The 25,284-nt window shown below is 49.2% G+C and overlaps 2 protein-coding genes across 9 annotated transcripts in view; one reads left to right on the top strand and one right to left on the bottom strand.

Annotated features, from left to right (window-relative positions):
* Positions 1-415: 415 nt before the first annotated feature.
* The window catches only part of IL11RA (interleukin 11 receptor subunit alpha), a 32,203-nt gene continuing 7,334 nt past the window's right edge, over positions 416-25,284 (top strand). Inside the window, exons 1-13 of one of the 8 annotated variants that reach the window (XM_069101931.1) lie at positions 416-564; positions 3,637-3,736; positions 4,027-4,087; positions 4,349-4,527; positions 4,713-4,827; positions 5,019-5,051; positions 5,224-5,390; positions 10,160-10,323; positions 11,405-11,546; positions 11,635-11,781; positions 11,960-12,056; positions 12,463-12,646; positions 13,481-14,202. In XM_069101931.1, coding sequence (XP_068958032.1) covers positions 3,637-3,736; positions 4,027-4,087; positions 4,349-4,527; positions 4,713-4,827; positions 5,019-5,051; positions 5,224-5,390; positions 10,160-10,323; positions 11,405-11,546; positions 11,635-11,781; positions 11,960-12,056; positions 12,463-12,646; positions 13,481-13,609 — 1,518 coding nt within the window. In that variant the 5' untranslated portion in view covers positions 416-564 and the 3' untranslated portion in view covers positions 13,610-14,202. Of the gene's footprint in view, positions 565-2,158; positions 2,312-2,864; positions 2,888-3,636; positions 3,737-4,026; positions 4,088-4,348; positions 4,528-4,712; positions 4,828-5,018; positions 5,052-5,223; positions 5,391-10,159; positions 10,324-11,404; positions 11,547-11,634; positions 11,782-11,959; positions 12,057-12,462; positions 12,647-13,480; positions 14,203-25,284 lie in introns of those variants that run through there. The other 7 variants (XM_069101930.1, XM_069101929.1, XM_069101933.1 and 4 more) reach the window with 7 other exon arrangements.
* On the bottom strand, positions 14,501-19,122 carry LOC138172207 (uncharacterized). The gene is made up of 7 exons (XM_069101892.1): positions 18,935-19,122; positions 18,751-18,819; positions 18,483-18,542; positions 17,796-18,219; positions 15,163-15,247; positions 14,752-14,884; positions 14,501-14,640 (listed from the first exon to the last, which is right to left on the bottom strand). The coding sequence occupies exons 2-7, from the start codon at positions 18,795-18,797 to the stop codon at positions 14,511-14,513; spliced, it is 879 nt and encodes a 292-aa protein (XP_068957993.1). The 5' UTR covers positions 18,798-18,819; positions 18,935-19,122; the 3' UTR covers positions 14,501-14,510.

Consider the following 25,284-nt stretch of genomic DNA (forward strand, 5'->3'; position numbering starts at 1 on the left):
TCAAGGGCATTTTCCATAGGTAGTGTGACCTAAAATCCTATTGGGGCAGCCCAGTGCGGGGGAAGAATGGGGACAGATGGTCCCCTCACCCTTCCCGTGACCTCTGGCCAGGGGATACGCTTTTTGGCCAAGATCCAGAAGTCCCAGCCGCTGGACTTTCAGAGTCCCAGCTCCCGGACCTCCGGCATTCTAATTTTCCCCTGGTTATCTTTGAAATTTTGGCTTTCCAACCTTAAGTGACCCTAACTCGGCCTCTGACCTCTCCCTTGGCAGCCCCCTTCCCATCTCTAGAGTCAATGACCAGACTCCCGCCCTTCCCCCGGTTTGCTGCCCCTCCCGCTCCAAGGACAGGAAGTGTCGGGGCAGGGGTGGGGGCCTGGGAGGCAGCCGGTGATTGGCAGTGCAGGACTCCAATGGGCCTCAGAACCCACCCCCTCACCCCCATTCCCCAACTCCGCCGGGACTGGAGGGCTAGAGCCGGCCCCGCTCTGCCCTGGGGGGCGGGGGGCCGGAGGCTGTGTAGCGGAGGAGGGAGCGGGCGGGCTGGCGGCGCGGCCGCGTAAGGTGAGGACCGGACCATGGGGCGGGGGGCGGTGTGAACGCGGCCGCCCCCGGGGCCCAGTTGCGCTGCTTTTCCTTCTGCCCAGCGGAGAGCCCGGGTGTGTCTGTCTCCCCAGCCACTCCTAAGTCCCAAGTCCCCTTTGAGCTCGGTCCCCATGCGTCTCTGTGTGCGTGGATGTCTCCTTGTCTTCTCGGTCTCTTTCTCCTGGGTCTGCTTCCCTGGGATATGAGTTTACGAGTTGACATTTCAGATACTGGGGAAAGGCGAGGGAACCTTGTTTATGATGGGGAAGATGGGAAGCCTGGGACTCCACCTTGGGGGTGGGGGGGACGGGACGATAGGAGTGCGAAGTAGATTATGCGTAATGTGCCAGTGTGAGCCTGTCTGCGTGTGTATGTGTCCGTATTGGTGCGCCAAGAACTTTCCCTGAAGCTGGAGCCCCTCTTCCCATACCCCAGGGATGGATGAGGGAGACCTGATGGAGAGGGAGAGAGACAGGGAGAAAGGGGTAGGGGTAGTGGGCGAAGAACGGGAGGGAGAGGGAAGGGTACACTGGGGAGGGAGGAAGGAGGGGAGTTGGAGAGAGATTGGAAAGGTGGAGACAAGTGAGAGGGGAGGGAGAAGAGCTGGAGCCAGAATTGCTAGGGGCCTGAAGAGGGGTTTGGAGGGAGGGCGGAGCTGCAACCAGCCAGTTTCCTGAAGGTGGAGTTTAGGGAGGGGATTATCAGCCGAACTGGAACTCTCCATCTTTCTCCAGCCTCAAGGCCTTCCCCCTTCTCTCGCACCCTCTGGGGAGCAGCCCTGCCCAGCTGTGGGGAAACATCTGGTGGAGAGAGGAAAGGGGGTGTGTGCGGGGAGTCTGCCCGCATGTAATCTCTTCATCTCTCTCCCGTGATCTGCACAGAAATGTGGAGTGCGTGCCTGCATTTGTTGGTGCCCTTGTATCTGTGTAAGAAAGGGCATGTCTGTGTATCTGATTATGTTTTTCTCTGTTGTGTGTGTGTCTCCGTGTGTCTTTTGCCTGCTCTGGGCTCTATGAATGTATGTATTAGTGTCTTGTCTGTACCTGTCTTTGTGCATTTGTGTGAGTGCATGTTATATGGTTTCATTTGTACAGATCTGTGCCTGCACCGCCCTCGTGCCCTCTCTGAAGGCAGTGGTGACAATTTAACGTCCCAGTTAAAAGTTGGGTTCTCTGATTTTGGGTGTGTGTGTGAGATATAACCTGTGAACTGTTACACTCCTGCCCTTCAACACACACACATAGGACATACACATGCATTGTTACACAAATGAACCCACTGGTGTAGGCACACACAAAACTTCAGTAAACCCTTACTAGATTTTTCACAGACCCATTATTCCCAACACTCTTGTTTTGGGGATGAGACACAGAAGAAATGGGATGAGAGAAAGGGTAGACCTGAGGCTTGGGGGGGGGGGGTGTCCTGGCGGTGGAAGAGGCCCATTCCTTAGCTCTGGCCTTACCCCGAGGGCTGGGGTAGGGGAAGGGGGAGGAAAGGGGGCCTGGTTGAGGGGCAGACACATTCTGCCAGGGATGGGGGGGGGGTGGAGAGAAGGGGGTGGGAATTGGAGGAGCCAGGCAAGGGGAAGTGGGGAAAGGGGGGCTGCCTTGAACTCCCAGAGCTCAGAGCTCAGAGCTGAGAACAGAAGCAGAGCAGGAGCTGGCTGAGGGCTGGAGGGAGGAGGAAATATCATGGACACAGATCTTTGACACCAGGAACTAAGGTAGGGGAGAATAAAAAACAGGGATGGGGGGTGCAGAGTGATAGAAGCCCATATTCCACCCCATAGGGAAAGTTATCTGTGTCCACATACATAGTCAAACAAGTATGTAGACATGGGTATATATATATATATGTGGACAGACACATGAATTTACTTGTGTCCGGTGCTCTGTATCTGAGACTGGCCTTTCTACAAAGTCCTCTCTCTGCTCTACCCCCCTTCCCCACTCATCTCCGTCACTCTCAATTCACCTTCCTGCTGTATCTCCCAGATTCTGTCTCCCTGTCTCCATTCTTCTTTCCTCCTCCCTTAAGGTGCCTCCCCTCCCCCTCTCCCTCCCCCAATCACCCTTTTGTCTCTGGGCCTCTGGCAGCAGCTGTTGCATCTGGATCTGATTAGCCCTTTACCTCCCCTAGTTCCCCCTCCCTCTCCCTAAGCCTCTAAGGCTCTTTCCTAGGAGTGAATTCTGAAGAAAACTAAGAGGGGGGACAGAGTGGCCCAGGATCTGGTTAGAGCCAGACTGTCTCCTCTCAGTCAGCTTGGCCCAGAGGGGGACAGGATGAAGGACTCATAATGGTTGGCTTGAGCAGGGTTGGGGTCTGAATATGGCCACTTCCTCTTTCCTATCTGGACACTCCCCCTCCCCATCAGAATGACCCATCCCAGGAGGCCCTGGGGGTGGGGGTGAGATGCTTGGGTCTTCAGACTATTTCTCAAAGACAGCAGTTTCCTAGGTTCTAGGGTTCCAACTTACCCACCCTTTCCTAAGTGGGTCTGGCTATCTTTCGGGTTAGGCATCTACAGGAAAAGGGTTAACAGTGGAGTTGGGCCAATTGAGAGTGAGGTGGGGGGAGTTGTCTTAGCAGTGCCAAATTTTGAGCTAGCCCCAGTGCCAAGGGTTGTCAGGAGGAGGCGAGGGTCTGGCACGGACCCCAACGCCTCCAGCTTTTATCCTCGGCCCCAAGCCCAGAATTGGGGCTCCTGGGGGCTGGGGTGGGGGTAGGAGTGGTGGTGAAGAGGGGGTGGGACTATGTGTATGCAAGTCTGTCTCAGTGTGTGAGCATATGTATTAGTATTATGAATTTCAATTGTGCATGTGTGTATTTTTGTGAATATATTGTCTGTTTCTGCCTTTGTTTATATTTGTGTATATGTGTCATTGTATGTATGGATGTCCCAATTCCCAGAAAATGAAAGATCTCTGGGAGGGAGGCAAGGGGGAAGGAATGATGCCTAGGAGGAAATAGCATGTGATACACAGAGGAGTCTGGGGTTCCAGAGAGCCCCTTCCCTTGGCATGACCCTATACCTCATTCTCCTTTCAGATGAGCAGCAGTTGCTCTGGGCTGGGCAGGGTCCTGGTGATTGTGGCTGCAGCTCTAGTGTCTGTTTCTTCCACTGGCCCTGAGGCCTGGGGTCCCCCAGGTGAGAAAGCAGGGTTTAGACCAGGGCCCCCAACTACTGTCCTAAAGGAGTTAGCAGACCTTTGACTCAAGCTGAAACTAATACCCCTCCCACTTGTGTTCCCCAGAAATGTGACCCCATAATCTAAGAGACAGTGTCCAACTCCTGTCCCCCAGGCATGTGACCCCATAACCAACTCCTGGAATTCCTTGTAACTGCTATCCCCCTGATGTGGGAGGGAATTGGGGAAGGCCTCAGGAGTCAGCATGGGGAAGATCTCTCTTCAGAATTTTTACCAACTCCAACCCCAGGGGTCCAGTACGGGAAATTTGGAGAGACCATTGTGCTCTTATGTCCAGGAGTGACTCCCGGGTAAGTGTCTCACCTCACTTCTCCAACCTCTGTCATAACTTCTACATATCTTCAGGGGATGATGGGGAGGATATATAGTCAGGAGCTGAGGGAGTGGGGTGGAGGGTACATTGACTTCTACTCTTGACCTCTTATCCATTGTCCAGCCTTTAGCATAGGCTTGGCACATAGTAGGTGCTTAATAAATGGTTGATTGACTGATCTCCCAACTTCATCCTACTCTATCTTTAACCCCTCCCCACCTACACCTTTCATCCTCAGAACGCTGGTTTCCTGGCACCGGGCTGATGGCCACGCACTCCTGGGGACAGCGAGGTCAGAGTTAGGGCTGGGACGATGGGAATTGGTCCTGGAGCAGGCAGATAGCAAGGATGAGGGCACTTACATCTGTCAGGCCCAGGATGGAGGGACCAAAGGCTCTGTGACGCTCCAACTAGGCTGTGAGTGGTGTTTGGGCTTGAGGGTTATTGGAATGACCTGGCGGATGGCATGAGTGACCCTGGGGGAGGGGATTTGAGTGGGCCTGTGAGGGACTGGAAAGAGGTGGGACCATGGTAAGAAGGAATTCTGGAGTAGAGTAATTGATGCCTCCCTGGCAACCCTCAACTCCTGTCCTTTCCCACAGACCCCCCATCTCGTCCCATGGTTTCCTGCCGGGCATCAGACTATGAGAATTTCTCCTGTTCCTGGAGGCCCAGCCGGGTCAGTGGCCTCCCCACACGATACATTGCATCTTACAGGTGTGTGAGGAAGGGGTGAAAGGGAAATGGAAAGGGTGTGGAGGATATGGGGAGAAGGGAAAATTGGGGATAGACAGACTACCTCGGGACCTCCTTATGAAGTGTCTACAGGTAGGGAAATGCCAACTGGGGGGCTGTGTCAGCCCAGAGGTATAACCCAGGTGTCCCTTCTCTCCTTCCTCCGGTCACAGGAAGAAAATCATCCTTGGAACGGAAAGAGGAAGGTAAGAAGCCCTGGTCCTCTTATCCCCAGGTGGACTCTTTGTGGTAAGGGGTGAGGTGGTCAGAGGGTTTCAGGAGGCTAAGCTCAGCCTTTGTGTGGGGTCCATAGTAGGACTGGGAGTTCCCTGAGTGGGCAGTCCTGGTGCCCATGGTGCCTTCCCTTCCAATATGTAGGCCAGCGCTGTCTGCAGATCCCTGGCTGTGCTTACCAGAACTTCCTGGGGCTACCCAGTGTGTGGTCCATGGCTCTGAGTTCTGGAGCCAATATCGGATTAATGTGACTGAGGTGAATCCCCTGGGGGCCAGTGCCCGCCTACTGGATGTGAGCATGCAGAGTATCTGTGAGTAAACCCCTTTGATGCCACCTAAAATACTCATTTCTATCATGTGAATGACCTCACCCCCCCAATGCTGACCCTCTGTAAGAAAGTCTGTTAGTACACAGAACATCCATGAGTAACCCCCCAACCCAATTACATGAACATTATGGATGCTGAACCCACCAACCAGCAACACATTTTAGAATGGCTTCAGTGACTCCTGTAACATGTGGAGTGACCTCATGTGATTCTCCCCAAAACTAACCCTCATAGAGTTATAGATTTAAAGGCAGCAGGAGCTATTGAGTCCAATCCACTCATTTTACAGGTGAAGAAACAGGTGTAAAGAGGTTAAATGACTTTTTCCAATGTCACCTGACTAGTAAGTGCCTGAGGCAGTACTTGAGTTCAGGTCTTCCTAACTCCAAGTTTAACATTCTATCCACTGTGACATCTAGCTGTCTCAACCCTACAATCACACAAAGCATCTTATTCATGAATCCTTACTATCTTCCAAGTCGACTTCTGCGATGAACCCCCTAAACATTACTCCCTGCCTCCCACAGGGTATCTGTGAATAACCTTCTCAATACTCTACCCATAAAAAAACAGATACTGCATGCATACTGACCAGTTATTGTGCAGAAGATCTTTGGGTGATTTCCCACAAGCCTTTTCGACATGGAGACTATGTTAACACATCTCCACCAGGGACCCCTGGGATTCCTTTTTGCAAAAACTGACCCTACCAGCACAGAATGTTTCTGGATAACTCTCTGCTGACCTCTGTGTTAGTCCCTATGGCTCCTCAGTCACTGATCCTCTTCCCACTGACTCCATAAACATATCACATATTCTTAATTGACCCCAACTTGCCAAAGTACTGACCCCTTAGTGACCCCACAACTATATCCCACCTTCACTGAATGACCCTGGAGGGGTACTGGCTCCCTAGCCCTAGGCAGGGTTTGACTGACTTTGGCATCCTCCCTACTCTGTTCTCTCTGCTTAAGCATTCGTCTCCAAGCAACCACACCAGGCCACTCAGTAGGTCACATTCTGTGTCCCCAAATCCTCTAGTGACTGAGATTCTTCCTTGTCTTCCACCCTTACAAGAGGAAGGGTTTCAAGGGGGAGGATTACTAAGAAATGAAAGTGAATAAAATCAAACCATCGACACATTCCCAAACAGGCTGAGTTATGAAGGGCAGGGTTTGATCCTGATATTCCTGACCACTGGGGCTCCTACCTTGGTTCCTACCTTGTTGAGGCACTGTGATCACCTGTTATTGAATAACTCCCATTTACATGGGGCTTTAAGGTTCTCAAGTGCTTTCCTCAGCCCTGTGACTTAGGTAGTGCAGAGGTCATTACCCCCATTTTCCAGAGGAGGACACTGAAGTTCACAGAGATTATGTGACTTGACCATAGTTACATGGTGAGTATGTGTCAGAGGTAGGATTCCAGTCGAGTCCAGTGTTCTCCCAAGTATATTGTTCTACCCAGTTTGTCCAGTAGGTGTCGCTGCTGGGCCCACAGTGACCCAAGTCCCGCTAGCGGCTGCTTTCTAGTGCGGCCTTTCTGTGAGTCTGCTCCCCTACCTCTGTCTCCAAGCTAGGCTTCACCTCCGGGACCAATGTAGGTACTACCTTAGTTCCTGGATGAAGTAGGAAAGAAACGACTATTTAGGACCTACCATGTTCCACACACTGTGCTAAGTTATTCACAAATATTTCATTTGATCCTCACGACAATCCTGGGAAGTAGGTACTATTATTTTTCCTCATTTTACAGTTGAAGAGACTGAGGCAGAACAGGGTTAAGTGACTTGCCCAGGGTCACACAGCTAGTAAGTATCTGAGGTTAGATTTGAACTCAGGTCTAACTAATTTCAGGCCTAGCACTATATCCACTGGATTCCCTAGTTTTCCCTCTTTTCTCTTTGGTTCCAGAGATTACTTGTATAGGCTTCATGCCCTACCTTGGTTGACCTTGCTTTCATCTTCATTTCTGCTGCATTTTGTACCATCTGCCGGGGGTCTCAGACTCTAGTCCCTCACATTCTGTTCTCATTCCTGACCTGCTCTTCCTCACCCTAATGTTTTTTTTCTTTTCTTTTTTTTTGAGGGGGGAAGGCAAGGCAAATGGGGTTGTGACTTGCCCAAGGTCACACAGCTAGTGTCTGAGGCTGGATTTGAACTCAGGTCCTCCTGTCTCCAGGGCAGTGCTCTGTTCACAGTGCCCCATTTTTTAAAAGTCCTTTCATCAACTGGTTCTGTCTTCTGGTGAAGCTTGAGTTTTCTACCTTTGTCCCTAGCTAGTACCTTCACCTAATCTCAAGAGCAGTTTTTGACCTAAACACCATCATCCCAGTGGCTCACATTTTGTATTCTGCTCTCTCTCTTCAAGGACCAAAAGCATCCTTCTTTCCTGCCTCTTCCTCTTTTAAAGCCTGAGCTGGCTTTGGGATGCCACACAAAGCTGTTTTAGCCTCTAGCTGTCCATTCATCTGCAGGATACTGACGGTGAATAGCAAAGGATCATAGACAGAGCCAGAAGGGTCTTAAGAGGCCATCTAATCCAACCCTCTCATTTTCCATAAGAGAAACAGACCCAGAGAATCTATGTAATTTGCCCACAAGATAGTAAGCAACAGAGTGCAAATTTGAACCCAGTTTTTCTGACTCAAAACTCTGTATGTTTTCCACTGTCCCAGGTCCTGAACCCAGTGAGTGATGGTTTTGGTTATCAGTTATCAAGATTTCTTTCTTTCTTTCCCTTAGACACAGTTCTAGTAGAGGGAGGTGAAATTCTTCCCCAAATCCCTAATTATATTCCTATATTACATGATTCCTCTATTAAAGAAGTCCTCTGATGCCTTTTATTGTCATAGAGGAGACCCCATATTCCCAAAGACTGTTAGTGGAATGCAAGCTTTGGCAACTCTTACCAAGAAGGAGAGGCTTCAGGCATGGGCTCAGAGGTCCTCTGTGCATTTGTCACTGGAGGATCAGCCTTGTTAATTCCATGAAGTTCATTACCAAATGTTTAGCCAAAGAGTGGCTTTTTTTTTTAAATCACAATTTATGAGCAGACAGAGCCTCTCCTAATCTCCTAAGGCATTTTGAGAGTTTGGGATCTTTGTTGGCAGGTGGACTACTTATACTATTGAAATAATGGATCAATTAAAGTTTGAAGTACATTTCAGTCAGTCAATAAACATTCATTAAGCACCTCCTATATTCCAGGCACTGTGCCAAGTACTGGTTTACAAAGAAAGGCAGAAAAGAGTCTGTGCTCTCAAGGAGCTCACAGTCTAATGGGTAGACAACATCCAAATAACTATAGGAATAAGATCTAAGGATAAATTGGGGACAGTCTCAGAGGGAAGGCACTAAGATTAAGGAGGACTGGGGAAGGTTTTGCAGAAGGGGAACGGAGTATTATGGGAGAAGCAATGAGGTATCACTGGATTGGGAGTGGGAGGGGAATACGGGGTAAGAAGATAGGAAAGGTAGGAAAGGGTCAAGTTGTGGAAGGCTTCAAAAATCAAACAGGATTTTTTATTTGATCCTCTAAGGACTAGAAATCCACTGGAGTTTATTCAGAAGGAGGGGTGACATGGTTAGACCTGCATTTACAGAAGATCACTTTTGGCAGCTGAGTGGAAATGGACTAGAATGGGGAGACACTTGAAACAGGGAGATGGACCACAGGCTTTTCTTTTTTTTTGGAGGGGGGAAGACAGGGCAGTTGGGGTTAAGTGACTTGCCCAAGGTCACACGGCTAGTAAAAGTGTCTGAGGTCGTATTTGAACTCAGGTCCTCCCAACTCCAGGGCTGGTGCTCTATTCACTGTGCCACCTAGCCGCCTCTCAGCAGGCTTTTGTGACAGTGCAGGTATGAGGTGATGATGGCCTGCAACGGGCCTTCAGAAGAGAGAAGGGGGCTTATGCAAAAGGAGTTAGGGAGGTGAACCTACAAGACTGACAACTGATTGGATACAGGGGAGAGTCAGGGATGATGCCTAGGGTATGAGCATAGGTATGGTGTTACCCTGGACAGTCATAGAGAAGTTAGCAAAAAGGAGAAGGCTTGGAGGCAAAGATGACTTCAGTTTGGGACCTGTAGAGTTTGAGATTTCTGTGTGACATCCATTTTGAGATGTCTGAAAGGAGAGGTGAGCCTGGCAGTCAGGAGAGAGGTCAGGGCTGTATAAACAGATCTAAGAATCATCTGCCTAGAGATAATGATTGACTCCATGGGAGCTGATTCACCCAATGAAGTAGTATAGAGGAAGAAGATAGAGGGACTGAGCCCTGGGGGACACCCACTCTGTGCTCACACCAGGACATGAAATACTAAATACACAGTGAAACTACAGATCCATATACACATGCATATATACACTCATGCTTATATTGATACATATTCTATATAATTCCCAACAAAGTAGAGAGCTATTGCCTCAATCTTCAAGCCCCTATAGACTCTACATGACAGCGCCCCAGTTACAGACCCTCCTACACCCAAGCTGACCCCTCTAGCACAACCACCAATCCCAGCATACTGATCATTTCAGTTCACTGTCTCTCAGTAGCCCTACCATTGGTGACACCCCTGTCCCTAGCTCTGCATGTTTCCTGGTGTGTCCCACCAACACCTTCCCCAATCCCAGTTTCTATCTCTTGACTCTCTCTGATCTGGACTCAGAGCAGAGTTTAAGGGGCAGTAAGAAAGAGCTTTCCACCTCCACCAACCCTGATCCCATCTCTACCTTCATGTTCACAGTGAGGCCAGACCCACCCCAGGGACTTCGAGTGGAACCAATTCCTGGGGCTCCCCGACGCCTCCTGGTCAGCTGGGCCTATCCAAACTCCTGGCCCCTCCAACCCCACTTTCTGCTCAAGTTCCGACTGCAATACCGCCCTGTGCGCCACCTGACCTGGTCCATGGTAAGAGAACAGGTGGGACAGAGGGATTTAGGCCAGTCCATGGTAAGGGGGACCTGGTGAAGGAATGGAGTGGAGGGAAAAACACTGAAACCTTTTCCACATGATAACCTCAAATTCCCTATCTTCTTATATTTGAACCTCCTGTCCTGTGGGCTAATCTATTCTCCTGTAATCTTGTTCTCTTGGAGTGCTTCTGTGTGTGTGGGGAGGCATCCTGTCCAGGTTGAATAGGGACTACACTAACATCCATAGTCATCCCGCCTGATTTGGTCTCTATCCCCCAGCTCTCTTGGGTTTGTTCCCCACTTTGGAGTTAACAGGTGACTGTGGCTTACTGCCGCTACTGAATTTTTAGAAATTGCTAGGCAAGCTAGAGGACAAATTATCTACCATATCCACCTCCACCCCATCATAGAGTGACACCCGAGAATTAGGGGGCCAATTAAGAACCCTTAACTGGGAGCCAGAAGACTGCCATATGGAATCTGAGCTTGACCAAGAATGTTCTGTGTCTTCTCGGGCCAATCACTTATCTCTGGAAATCAATTTTCTCATCTGTAAAATGAGGACAGTAGACTCTGTGGAGGACTCTCGGACACACATGTTCTTCAGTCCCTTCAGCACTAACATTTGTGACTTCTGGGTTGTGCATATTCTAAGCTGATTTCAAATCTGGCCACAAGCTACTCAACCAACCATTTTATGGGCCCTGGGTATTATTTGGGTCCATTCTAGAGCCCTCGGCTTTTGCTCTGTACCATTCTGTCTGGGAGCCTATTGTCCTGCCATTTTCAGTCTTCCAGTGATGCTGAGGCAGGAAAAGAGGGGAAGGTATCTATTTACAGCTTTGTCTGGCTGTCCCCTACCCACCAACCTCATCCCTGGACTTCTATCCATCCAGCCCAGGGTTAGATGACCTCAGTGTAACTTGCAGATGTTCCAGGGCCCACAGGGTAGTCAGACCCTAGTGTCTGGCAGAGCGCTCATTTCACTGTGCCCCTCCACGTGCCTCCTCCCCCCCTTATGGAATGCTTCTGCCAAAGAACCCCATGCCCCCAGGTCCCTCCCTGTGACCCCGCAGGTGGAGCCAACTGGGCTGGAGGAGGTGATCACCGATGCCGTGGCTGGGCTGCCCCACGTGGTACGCGTTAGTGCTCGGGATTTCCTCGATGCTGGCACCTGGAGCGACTGGAGCGAGGAGGCCTGGGGGACTCCAAGTCCTGGTGAGGGGAAGTGTTTCAGCCCAAGAGGGTAGAGTAGCCCAGTGCATGGATGTAGACCCTGCACTTCATAAGCTGTTCTCCCTCTCAGCCACCGGCCCGAGCACCAGACCTAGCGAGAGGCCTTCGGAGACAGAGACGCAGACACAGGTGCAGACGCAGGTGCAGACTTCGATGAAGCCCGAGAGACAAGTTTTCCCTGGGCCCTCCCTGCAGCCCGACTCTCAGCCTTTAATGGGTGAGTTGGCTGCCTGGGTGTGCCAGGGTGGTCATAGACTGCAGCTTCATTAGGGACACATAGACTAGAAGCAGCAAAATGTGGCTTCTTAACTCCCCCAGATCTCCCCCAGGGCCTCCACCTACTGAGGAGGTGGGGTCAGGCTGCTTCTCATGTGGGTTCTCCCTCCACCCTCCAGACCCCAGGGACCCCCTGGAGCAGGTGGCTGTGGTAGCATCTCTGGGTGTCTTCTCTTTTGTGGGTCTGGCTGCTGGGGCCCTCGCACTCCTGCTCTGGTGAGTGACCCTCCACCATCACATTCCCTCAAATTGCCTCTCTCACCCTGATCGTATAGTTCAGTCCCAGACTCCCTTTGATGCCCATTCCTTTTACAGAATATTAGTTTATGGTATAGGTGAAAGAGCACTGGTTCTGGAGTCAGGGGACCTGGGTTCAAATCACACCCTGAGCCTCAGTTTCTTAGTTGTAAAATGAAGGGCCAGATCCTTCTGGCTCTTAATACATGATCAAATGATGGGCTCTTGGAGATCATCTCTGGACCAACCTCTTCATTCCCTAGGTGAGACTACTGAGACCCACTGCCTCTCCCCCCAACTGACCCAATTACCCTGAGCCCTATGGAAGCCTGAGATATCCCTCCTAGGCTCAGGGGAAAGCTTGTTCACTCTGTGCTCACCACAGGCTCAGGCTGAGAGGAGACAGAAAAGGGGCTGCCCCAAAGCCTGGATTCTTGCCTCCTATGGTGCAGGTGAAGACCATGCCTGGTGAGTGCCTGAGGAGGAGAGGTGGTTCCAAAGGTGGGACAGCTAAGAGGGAGCCTCCTTTCCCCACCCCGTGCATGCCTGCATCCTTCTCATTACCACCTGTAAGTCACCTCCTTGCTCTCCAATGATCTTGGGACTTGCCGTTTCCCTTATCACATCTACCCTATTCTGGTCTTTCCCGGAGACCTCAGTACTGAGTTCCCATCTTTCTGGGAAATCTCGATCAGCCCATCCCTATCCTCTGGCCTTCCTCCAACAACACAACCAAGTGGGTGGGTCTGTCCTCTCTAACTAGAGTTCTGATTCCCCAGATTTGGGGGGTTGGAGAATAAGGCCATAAATTTCTCCACATTCCAAGCTCACCCCCTTTCTCTGTCCCTTTAACATTTCTGTTGTCTTAGCTTTTAGTCAGGCTTCATATTCTCCAGTGGTGGGAGAGGGAGGGAGAGGGGGAAGAGGCCACTTAAAGAGCCCATTCCTGTGACCAGACAAGTACATATGGAATTCCGTGCAGCCAGCCTTGTGCTGGGCCAGTAGCCATGCACAATCAGAATGGATAGGTTCATCCCTTGGGTTTTCCTAGTTGGGAAAATCATCAATATTTGAAATCAAACTGAACAGAGGACAAGATGGGACATTGTGTGATCAGGGGTGAGTGAGCACATGGTTCAGGTTGTCAGAGGCTGGCAAAGGTAAGGTAGATGTGAGTTGGAGCATAAGGGACGATTTACTGGAGACCTTGTGATTGGTGAAGAGGAAGAGAAGAAGCCATTCTCTTTTAAGAGAATAGTTCAAGCACAGTGTGAGAGGGGAAAGCGGGAAGGCTAGGAGCAGGGGATACATAAGGGAGAGGAAGAGGAAGAGACAGGCCTTGAGGACTTGGGAGGATTGGGGTGGGGGGAGAAAATACTTAGCTCCCCTTCCTTCTCTTCCAGCTTGGGTCTTCTTCAGGAACATCAGGGAATGTGGCCAGAGAGTCCAAAGATAGGCCAGAGGTGCCTTCACAGACCCTTCCTCAAATTACTCTCCTTTTCTGCTTCCTTATAGTGGCTCAGATCCTGTAGTGAACTTTGGAGGATCTCATCCTGGTAGGCTCTTTACAGGCAGCACCAGTGTGGAGAGGCAGCTGGAGCTTCTGGAAGGACAGCTGACTCCCCTCCAGCTCCGGCTTGAGGAGCTATTGTTTAGGGTCCAGTTTTTTTTTTTTCTGAGACTCACAATATCCCCAATATTTGCTATTCAGTGGGTGGATGAAGGACTCCTTAGTCACAGGGCCCATGCAATATCCTCCCTTTCCCACCCCAACCCTGGCTGTGAGTAAGGGGAACAGACTTCCATTGCAAACACCTGGGGCCATAAGGGACATATATGGAAATACACCCGAGGCAAGGTGAGGTGTTTCTATGTACATGTGGGAAATATCCATGTGTGTTTGTGTGTCTTTATATAGGACCCCAAGTATGAGCTAGGTGGGTGACCCGGGCTTTCTGAAGACTATACACCTGTGGTTGTTTGGACCCATACCTAAGCCTTCTAGCTCTGTGTTTGTGTGTGTGGGCACCAATGGATGTTGGTGGGAGAAAAAGTTTGGAGGAGCATAGGGTGTTGTTGCCTTTGTTGCACATGTATCTATGTGAATAAAGGGAATTAGGAATTCTTTGTTGTACCCTCGGCATAAGCTCTTCCGAAGGTGTTGGGACCCCCTGGACAAAGTTAGTTCCTAGTTTTTTCCCCAGTCTCATTCCTATTTCTCTCTCTGATGTTTTGAGTTACCAGAGGCTTCTGTCTAGCTCATCTTTATTAAAGGAAGAGAGTTACCTGAAGGCAAATGGGTAGGGACTACCCCAAGCGGGTCAGGCAATATATGGGGTTAGATTTTTGAGGAAAAACACCTGAACTGAAATGTATCAGTTCTCACAGGAGACTGGAGGAAATGGGGTTGGGGATGGGGGGGAAGGGGAGCATTTAGAGAGTTGGGTTGAGCCTGGGCGTAGGACCATGATCCTTCTGCCTTATCTTGTTTCGGGACAACCACCGAGCTAGAGAACGGTTCTTTGGGTGAACACAAACAGTTCGTCCATGATTTGAATGCAGCCTAAAGGGACAGGATAAGGGATTAGTTGGGAGATCAAGAGAAAGGAAAGGAGGGGACTGAGAGATAAGTCTTAAAGGTAAAGTCAGGGGTCAGGATCTGACTGGGACTCACACATAAGCCTGTATATGACAGTCGCCATTGGCCTCTTGTAGTTCTACCTGGATGACATTCCGAAGTAGTTTACTGGGGAGATTCTTTCGATAGACTTGGGTGCAGCATGAAATGCTGGGGTCTAGGGGTAGTGCTGAGGGAGGTAAAGGAAGAAGGGAAATGTGATCTTAGGAGGCTGGAGACCCCAAACCCAAGAAGCTGTATCCTTCCAGTCCCTCCCCACAAATCTGAGGGAGCTCTTCCTACAATCTAAGAGACTCGGACAACACTGGAACTTGACAGCCTAAAAGACAGTTTGACGACCTGAACCCCATCGCCACCACCCTCATCCAAGAGGACCTGGACCCTCCCAGGGTTGTTTTCAAGCCCTCCTCCTTCACCTTCTCTCTTTACCCAGATCACTCCTCTCACCTCTCCTGGGGCTGAAGAAGAGTAGCAGCAGGGTCAGAGTTAGGGTTAGCTCCATTCCCTTCATACTGCTTCTAGTGAGTTTAGGCTGTGTAGGGAACCTCAGAAACTACACTCAGTGGGGCCCAGCCTTTTAAATGGAACAGGTTTGGGGGAGGTGTGGAGTTGCCCTGTGCCTAAAGTCTGACTGAAGAAGGCATTCTTGGAGGCTCCACCCTCTCCTCTGGGTCAGGGTGTGGAAGTTCTGTTTCATTCCCTTGGACTCCTCTTTATCACCCCTTCAATGGTAGAGTGGGGAGGGGGGACCCTCAGGCATCAGATGAGTCATGGGCAGGTGGGACTCAGGTTCTTTCCTTTATGGTCCTGTGACAAAACAGAACTTCTCTGACTAGTCACCTGGTATTCCATTTCTCCCCTCCCAGCAGTTCCTTCCAGGCAAAAGTGTTTTGTTTCCATCCAAAAGTTGCTATCTCTAACCTGAGTCCCCATCCCCATGCTCCCCTGTGCACCTATTCCTTGGCTAACTTTAGGTTAAGGGGAGACCCTTTAGTGGGGACTTGAAGCCTAGGGCTAGGAGAACAGAGACCTGTGAGTCCTGGGTCTGTTGCTAATAGTTTTCTGGGCAAAAATTTCCTCCCATGGACTGAGACACTTCCAGCTTCTTCCCAGATTACTGGATTTCTTTTGTTCTCTTTTTTGTGTGATGGGAGGAGAGAAGGGACCAAAAATGGGGAGGGATTCCTATAGTCATAGTGACATTCTGTGACACACTTGTGATCACCGTAACATCCATCAGTGCATCTGAAATCATATTCAGGCACATGAAGTGACATGTATTCATGAGCCCCTATGAGAGGCTCCAGATAGGAAACAACTGATGCACATGTGGATACAAACTGAGACTGATAGCAGATCTGGCAGATCCTTTCCTTCTCCCACCCTTTATTTCTTGCCCTAGCCTGTTCCTCTTATCAGGAAAAAGTGATTTATCAGTAACTTAATTAGATATAAATGAGCTAATTCCCATCCTTTCCTACTTGCTAATCACAGATAGTGGGAAGAGGGGACAGACTATGGAACACTGCCTCAATTATTATCTGGAGGATTGAATACGGTGGTCCTTCTGCCTTGTCCCTAAGCTCCAGCCATGCCCCTTCTTCCAATAGACTGTCCCCAAGATGAAAGCTAGTGGAACTTGCTCCCTAGATTCCCCAAGTTGGAGGGGCTATAAGGTTTAAGGGAGATGAGGAATGACCATGGTCTGGGTTCAGTGAAGTAACTTTGAGGTAGAGAAATGGATTTGAGCCCTTTCCTGGAATCTGGGCAAGGACAGCAGGGATCTAAGTCCTTGGAATTTTGGCTTGATGTCCTGGGACACCTGAGTGGGAAGGGGAGAATATTTCTCCATTCTTGATGTAGCAAAGAAGGTGGGTCTAAGAGATAAGTGTTAGAATAACCCCAGGTTAATCACAGAGGCACACCGCCTTAGGAAAATCTGAGTTTCTTCCCTTTTCCTGGCCTGTGTCAGCCTGAACATGGAGATATGAGGTTCGTAAAAGGACTTGGGACCCCCAACCCTGACTTTAGTCATGACCTTCCATGAAAACAAGTACAACTCATATCCATTTCTAATGAGGAATGGTTGAAAGACTTGAGAATGTTCAACTAAGAAAAGATTTAAAACTTAGGGAAACATTTTAAGAGCTGAAAAGGGGGTGAGGGGTAGGGTAGGGTAGGGGTAGAATTAGATATCTTGTAACTCCAGGCAAACTTAAGACAAATGGGTGAAAGTTAAAGGTGGACTTCTGCTCAATAAATTCCTTACAATTACAATTTTTGAGAAAGTGAAATATATTTCCTCCTGATAGTTCTCATCAATGGAGTTGATTAAACAGGCAGTAATAGGACATGTAGGAATTCCATGTGTTAGGTGAGATCCTAAAGTTCCTTCCAATTCTGTCTATATCCGGGACTGTTTAATGACAAGCTGTATAGGGTAACTATACAGCTGCACTGTTACATCTGCACCTTGGTTTGAGTTGAGATCTCCATTAAGCCCAGAAACCTGGATTTCAAAGTAGTCTGGATTCGAATTTAAACAATTGAGAACCATGTACTTTGTAAGTTTTTCGTACTTGGTGTTCATCTGTTTTTACTTTAGCTTCTTAGTAATGATCACTTGAAAGAAAAAAAAAAAACTTTACACCAAAATAGTTTTTCAGGAACTAGGAAAACAGATTGTTTTGCTTCTTGTGGCCATTGCTGGTAGTGGTTGCAAGTTGTCAATACCGGGGCTAGAAAATGAATAGTAATGTGTGGCGCCAGTCCGTTGTAGACGTGTTTTCGTTCCCCCACACTTTATAGATTTATAGGATTTAGAACTGGAAGGGCCCTTAAAGATCGTCTAGTTTAAACCCCTCATTTTATTGGTGAAGAAACTGAGGCCAAAAGAAGTTTCTCAATCAGGGATTCCATGACACTGGCCATTTGCTAATAGAATTCCCTGATGCTGGTTCACAGATGGGGTGTTCTTGACGAATGGTCACCGATGGGCCGCTAGTACTAATTGGGGATCACTGATCTGTGGCCCCTTAATGGGGGCATTCCTGATACCGATGAGGAGTCCCTGGTCAGGTCAATGACATTGATTGGGGGTGGGGAGAGAGGGGACTGCTGCAGCTCGAAGGGGAAGAAGGAGAGTGAAGGAAGAAGGGCGACGATCCTCCCAAACCCACAGCCTTCCCCTTGGGGTAAGGGAAACGTAAGCACCAAACCCAGTTCGCACACATGCTGGTTCCCTTCCTCTTCCCTCCCTCTACCCAAGAGCGGCAGCAGCAGAGACTGGCTGGCAGAGTCAGGATCCAGGTTAAATCCTTTACTCCACGGCACTGCTGGGGAGCGGCTGAGCCCCGGCCCGATAGATTGATGCTTGTTGGGTGCCCCGGGGCGGCACTGCGGGACGCCGGGGACTGCTTCGCCTGGAGGGGTGGGGGCCCAAGCCCCTGGACAGGCAGCTCACTAGGCGGGGAAGGGGTTCCAGCTTCTGCCTCTGGGGGGGTGCTGCGCTGTGGAGGGTTCACCGGCAAGGCTCCAGAGGCCTGGACTGGAGGGGTACTGGGGGCGGGCTAGGGAGGTAGCGAGGGGCGGGGCGCAGGCCACATTTAGCCCTCCTCCCTCTATCCCCACCCCAGCGGGTTCTGAATCTTGGGAGAAAATGAGGCAGCTTAGCCACTTCCGAGATGTAGCCGACTGCAACCCAAGGAGTCCTCACCTCTGGGAACCGCCCTCACCCCCTTTTCAGACTCTTTCCAGACCCACCTCACCTCTTTTCCCTTCGCCACATCCGCAACCAAGGGAAGAAGTAAAAACAGCCCCAATAGATCCTAGAGAAAAGGAAGCCAAGTGGGGAGAAGGGATGGAGGGAAGGCCCAGCCTCTCGACCCTTAGGGTCCTCTTATCGTTCCTCCTACCGTTTCTCCTCCCTTGGCCTCACAGCAGTCCATAATCCCTCCCGCCGCTTTTATTTTCCTTGCCCCTCTCCCCACTATTACCCCTCCGCTGCAGCCGCCCATCCCGGTACTCCCAACTCACTCCTCTTCTGCCTCCAGCGCCACTTCGTATCTCTTCAACCCCGGCATGTCCTTGGTTCCAGAAGTAATCCTAAGGAGGTGAACATCGTTGGTTGGGGCCTTTGGGGGTCTCAAGGCCCTTACGTCCCCCACCCTTTTCTTTTTCCTTTCCCCTCCCCCGCCTTTTCTACGAATCGGGCCCTTACTGCGTCCCACACTTCACCAAGGTCCAACCGCGGTTGCCCTGAAAGTAGGAGAGAAGGAGGGTCCTCTGCCGGGCCCCACTGCTCTCCACCTCCCTCCTCAGACGCCTCTGGCGGGATCTCAATTAGGTAAAACAGAGGCCCCGAGGAGAGGAGGTGCCCAGGGCGAGAGGAAGCTATTATAGGTGGTTCCAAAGAGCTAAGCCTGGGTGAACGAGCGTCTGTGACTGTAGTCTAAAGAAGAGATCCTTGCCAAGCCTTCGCCCTACCCACCAGCACCCCAAATTTCCCTCAGGAAAACCGCCCTATGAGGAGATGAGGACAATGAGGTAGTGAGGAGAGGGGTTGATGGACAGTGGAAGGATTAGACTGAGAGACAATCAGGGGATGGGGGTCTGATGGAGAGGGAGGGTAAAGATGAACATTGGGAAAGGCAGGTAAAGGGACGAGGATGAGGACTGTTGACAGAATGGAGGCTAAGGGACATTGAAGGGCCCAAACTGATGAACAACAAGCTAGAAATAAGGGATCAGTGAGGTAATGGGAGACGAATATGAGGGAGGGTTAGAGAAGGGGTAACACCTGAGACAACAGTGAGGGGAAATGGACTAAGGGCATAAGGAGAGGGCATGGAAATGAGGTTATGGACTGGGATCGAGGAAAAGTTAAGGGCAGCTAGAAGATGAAGACTGAAAGATAATGAGGGTCCATACAGTTAGAGACAATGAAAGGGCAGGACACAAGAACAATCAGTGGTTGAGGATAAAGGATAATGTGGAGAGAAGGATGGGCAGTGGTGATGGGGTACAATATACAGGGCTGGAGACAAGAGACAGAGAGGGGATGAAGATTGAGGGATGCTGAGAGGAATAGGAACTGGGGGGATAATGATGAGGTAAATTAAGGGAAGAGACAAGAGGGAGAACACAGGAAGAGAGAGAAGATTATGAGAGGATCAGGTGAAGTGATGGAATGGGAGGGAATTAAGTGGTATGAGACAATGGGGTGGACCCAACTATGGGATAGGGAAGTGGGGAGAGGGGGGTGGGAGAGTGGGAGAATGGGGTGGGGGTAAGAGGGAGGAGGAGCAATTAAGGTGGATGGAATACAGTGACAGGGGAGTGAGGAATGGATGAGAAGGGGCCTGAAGGACAATGAGGAGAGGGTTTCGGGGATATAAATTAAGGGACTAGCCAGGTGGAGAAAGAAACTAGGATTGTTGTGGAAGGATGAAGAGGGTGGCCAATGAGGAGAGGGTTTCGGGGATATAAAATTAAGGGAGTAGCCAGGTGGAGAAAGAAACTAGGATTGTTGTGGAAGGATGAAGAGGGTGGCGTGAAGGTGGAGGGATAGGGGGATTAAAAAGAGTGAAAATGAGGATGAACAGATGAGTAGAGTGAGGAAGATGAGGGTGTAGGGTGAATGAAGAGGATAGAGGAAGGAGAAGGGTAAGGAAATGGAATAAGGGGTAGGATAGAGTGTGGTTGAGAGAAGAAGGTAAGGGAATGTCAGGAGTGAGAAAGATGGAAGAGAGAGAGTGGAGTCATGGGCATGAGGAGGGAGTTGAGTGCAGTGATAGGGAATAAAAAGTGAAAGGTGTTGGAGTTGAGGAACAAGAATGAAGGGCATAAGGTGTGAAGGAATTGGGGTAAGAGGAGATAATGGGAGGGTTTGGAGTGAGAGGAACTGGGATGATGAGATAAATGGGAGTGATGGGTAGTTAGGAGGGAACAGGAAGGACAAAGATTGGGGGATGATGGAGAATGAACGAAATGAATGGGGGATGAAGAGTAAGGGATGGAACGAATGAGGTGAACGAGGGATAAGTGAGAGGGAAGGTAGCGATAAAGAGTGAGAGGAGAGGAACTGGGGGATGAGGAGTAAAGAGACAGAGGAGTGTGGGGTTAGGAGTGAGGAGGATAATGGAAGATGGGGAATTATGGAAGGTGATGGGAAGCATGGGAATGAGGGGGACAAGAAGTGAGGAGCACAGAAATGATGAGAAAGGCAATGAGGAGATGGGGTGGGATGGGAAGATCTGAGTGTTGAATTAGGGGGTTTTGGTGATGAAGGAATGATGGGAAGGTTAGAAATGAAGGGAATGGGGATGATGATAAGAGGGTGATGGTAAGGTAAAGAGTGAGGTGGGATGGGGGATGGGAGGATATGAATGTTAGGAGGGGGTTGGGAGGATTAAGGTCACGGGGATGATGAAAAGCAAAGCAAAGGGATTGGAGAAGATGAGCAGTGAGGAGTCTTGATGGGGTATGAGGTGTGGGAAAGATAGGGGATGAAGAATGGGGAGAAGAGGAGGCTGAGCAATGAGGGGGGATGGGGCATGAATAGAGGTGATGGGAGGCTGGGTTGCGAGAGGGATGATGGGAGATGAGCAGTAAAGGGATGGGAACGAGGATGAGCAGAGACAAGGAAAACGAGAGAGGAGCATTGAATGGGGGTAATCGGAGGATTAAGAGGGAGGGGGATGAATGGGGTGACGAACGTGAGGCTCGGGCGAGAGGGTGAGGGTAGGGATGAGGGAGGAGGGGAGTCACCTGGGAGGAGGGGCCTGAGGGCCTGCGCAGCAGCCTGAGCTCCCTCCCTCCCTGGTTTCGCCCTAGAGACCGTTACACCGAGAAGGCGACGTCACAGGGGCTGGCTGGCCAGAGGAGAGGGCGGGGCCTGCCTGACACTCACCGGGGGTGGGTCTCTCCGTTCCCACGTGGGAGAGCCTGGGCTTCCAAAGCAGTGCCCACTGCGTCTCGGAGGGACACTCAGAAGTGTTTGGGCATGTGTGTCATTCCGATTTCCTGCAGACTGTGGAGGAGGGGAGGGGGGAGGAAGGAGGAGGTGCTATCCAACAGAAGGCATGGGGCAGCAGTCGTTCCGAGAAGCAGAAATCTCCCAGTTAGGGGACAAGATGTCCTGGGAATCAAGCAGATTAGACCCAGGGACAAAACTCTCTTCCTGTCTCGGTCTCAGTGTTGTAAGGAAGGCTCAGACCCTTAGCGCTAGGGAGGGTGCAGGATACCGAAAGGATCAATGCATATGCGGGGGCGTGGGGGAAAAGGAAAGTTGTTTTTGCCAGAGTTGAGAAAAGGACCCACGCAGGCATCCTGCTAGCATCACGTGTATCTCCCTGCCCCTGCCTCCCCTCCCTCAGTCACCTCCCCCTTCTGCCACCAATCTCTACCCGCCTGCCATGGTACTTAGAGATATTTTAAGTTCTTGAGTGATTCCAAATCCATTTTGGGTGGACCCTGTGTGTAGTTTATGGGAGGATATGGATAAAAATCACATGATAAGCAAGTATGGAAGGGTTAGTTTGCTTTGTTGGAAGGAATTTCCAAATGATTAGACTTATTTGGTATTTGAACAAAAGAAACAGTGAAGTCGCTTCTTCCTTCCATGGTCCCTCACTATCCTCATAATTCTCTTTCCAAGTCCCCCCACTTTCTCTTTATAAGCACTTCCAAGGGATGCCTATAAGGGATGAAGTCATCCCCTGTGTTTTTCCCTTCTCCCTCTACCCCCTGAAATATATCTCCCTTCCACTTCCACTTTCAAACTCCCTCAAATTCCCCACCAGATTTCCCTTCTCTTCCCACACTATACACACTGCCCAGAAACTGCTGGCCAAGAAGCAGTAGAGAGATAGACTCCTGCCCAAAAGAGACATATTTCAGGGAGTGGCTCCCCAGGCCAGAGGGATCCTTGGGTTCCTCTCATCAGGGCACTGGGAGGGTGAGAGTTAGTAGAAGAGTTGGGCAGCAGCGGAGGAAGAAGATGTAGGAGACTGAAGGAACAGAAAGTACTAGTTCTAAAATAGGAAGCTGAGGGAGGGGCTGTTAGTTATCCTGGAATCTCTCCTACCTCAATCCAGAAAGAGGAAAAAAGCTCAGACAGAACAAGATGGAGACAGGGAGACAGATGAGAAAAGAGGAGAGGGATAGAGATAGATACAGAAAATGAAAAGAACACATAAAGAGCCTCCATGCCACCCCCAGAGTGGGCAGATCTTCCTTGAAATGTCCCTAGTCTGAGATCCTAGTTAAGATGAAACTATTTGCAATTTGAGAAAGGGCAAAGCTGCCCTCCCTGGTGCTTTTCCTTATTGCGCAGGAATATATCCTAACTCCTCCCAGTTTTCTCCAGTGACCCATCAGGGATCCTGCCAACAAACAATTTCTCCAAATCATCCAGATCCTTTTGTTTCCAAACTATTTCCCCTTTCTCTCCTTAGACTTCTCTCTTTTTTCTTCTCCTCCCTTTCTTTGCCTTCCCTCTCCTTCTTTTCCTTTCCTCCCCTCTCTTCCCTTCCTACACTAAAGGCATGAAACCCTCACAGTCATTTCTGTTGGACTGGTATTGAACTTCACATTCCATTCTCTCAACCTCAAGGGCAAACTAGAGTCCTGGTGTCAGAATTTGAAGAAAAAATCTGTCCCTCTTTCTCCATCTCCTGCAAGCGCTCATAGCCTTTGATCTTGTTACTTTCCTGGCCTTATAGTTCCCACATTCATGAAGTGGACTGGGTCTGCCCTTCTAAGGACTTTACTTTGGATGTGTCTCAGAGGTAATACCTGGTTCAGATTCCCAGTATCCAGGAAGGGAGATGGGCTGTTTGTCTCTTAGAGTCATAGGTCACAGGATGTCAGAGTTGAAAGGGACCTTTGGAAGTGTCTAATTCTAACAGTCTCCAGAATACCTAACAAGGGATGATACAATTATATTTGCCTGGTGTCTTGCAAATCAAATCAAGAAGTCTCTAAATTGAACAGGAAGAGAGGGAGAGAAAAAGTGCCTATATTTATCCACCAAGCTAAATGTCATAGAGAGTAGCTACAATATAGAAGAATGGCAGTTGAAATAAAAGGTCCCAGAAGACAAAAATTTAAGAAAGGACCCTGATACATAAGCCATGGTCTTTGATGGTTATTTACATATGCATAAAGTATAGGCAATAAGCAAGATCCTAATGCAAGGGGGCAAATTTGACCTCATAAGTATCACTAAGACTTGATAGAATGAGACTTATACAGGCATATGACTCTGATATGGTATGCCTTTCTAAAAAAACAAAACAACCAGTCTGGGTAATTGAGAAGGCATAGGAGGCATTGTATAGTAAGATGAAAATAAAAATTTGAGGAAATATGGGAAGAAGAAGGAAGAATAGTAGGGAGTATTTGGCTGAAGAGCAGCAGAAACAACTTCAAAGTAGTATTGCCTTCATAATATACCTCAGGATTCCTGGACAGAATGAGGGAAAAGGTGAGTTTGAGAAACAGATCATAACCTGGCACAGAGGCATAATATAGAAGTGAAAAGCAAACCAGTCATTCAGACATCTGCTAGAGAGCTCTCTCTGCCCAAAGCAGAACCACTAATGATGTCTTGATTTGCCTTAATTATAATTTTCTCCAGAAGGCAGAAGAACCAACAAGGGGAATTTTATTCTGGTTCTGATTCCCACCAACAGGGAGAAACTAGTTGTCGGAATGGAAATGATGGGAACCTTGGGAAAAAGCAACTCCATCTTGAAATTTGTGTTAGAAGAGGAAAGCCAAGCATAGTCTGACATGCATACCAATTTTTAGAAGAGTAGATTTTAAAAGGTTCAGAGGAAATACAGATAGGATTCCAGGAACTTAAATCCTAAAGAGGAAATTAGCCCAAGGAGTTGGAGAAACTTTCAAGAATAAAATTCTAAAGGCGTCAAGAGAAATAATGTCAAATGATGAAGGGGAAAGAAAGGGAGCTGTCTGAATAGGTGGATGTGGATGCACAAGCAACTGAAGAATCAACTCAGATTTTAAAAAGACAGAAACTTAGAAGATGGAAGCAAGGACTGGTAATAAATGATGAATACAAAAGGTTGACATGGTACTATAAAGCTAGTGTCCAAAGTAGGCAAACTCAGAATGAGTTGAAATTGATGAGGAAAGCTAAGGACAGCAAAAGGAATTTTATATCAAGTCAAAGAAAGGGATCAAAAATGGTATTGGATGAATAAGATGGATAAGACAATGAGAAATGATGACAAAGAAGGCAATTAACTGTAATTTTGTTTTGTTTTCGATGCCAAGGAGGATGATGTTTGGTTTGGAAAGAATAGAACAAAAATGGCTAATACAGATGGCCAACATAAACAAGCAGATAAGGAGCTGTAGCAGCAAGCACCCCAAGAGTCCTCAGGGTTTGCAGCTACCACAGGTTCTTGGAATCTGCTTTGTTAAAGGAAAGCAACTCAAAATGGGTTAACAAGCTTACTTTAATCAGTCAGACATATATCATTTACCTTGTTCAGGGGAAAAAGGTCAGCACCCCAAACTTCAAAATTTACAGACAGAATT

Source organism: Petaurus breviceps, unplaced genomic scaffold, assembly GCF_028583685.1.
Source record: "Petaurus breviceps papuanus isolate PSGF00001 unplaced genomic scaffold, PetGlider_PUasm1.0 520, whole genome shotgun sequence".
NCBI classification, from domain to species: Eukaryota; Metazoa; Chordata; class Mammalia; order Diprotodontia; family Petauridae; genus Petaurus; species Petaurus breviceps.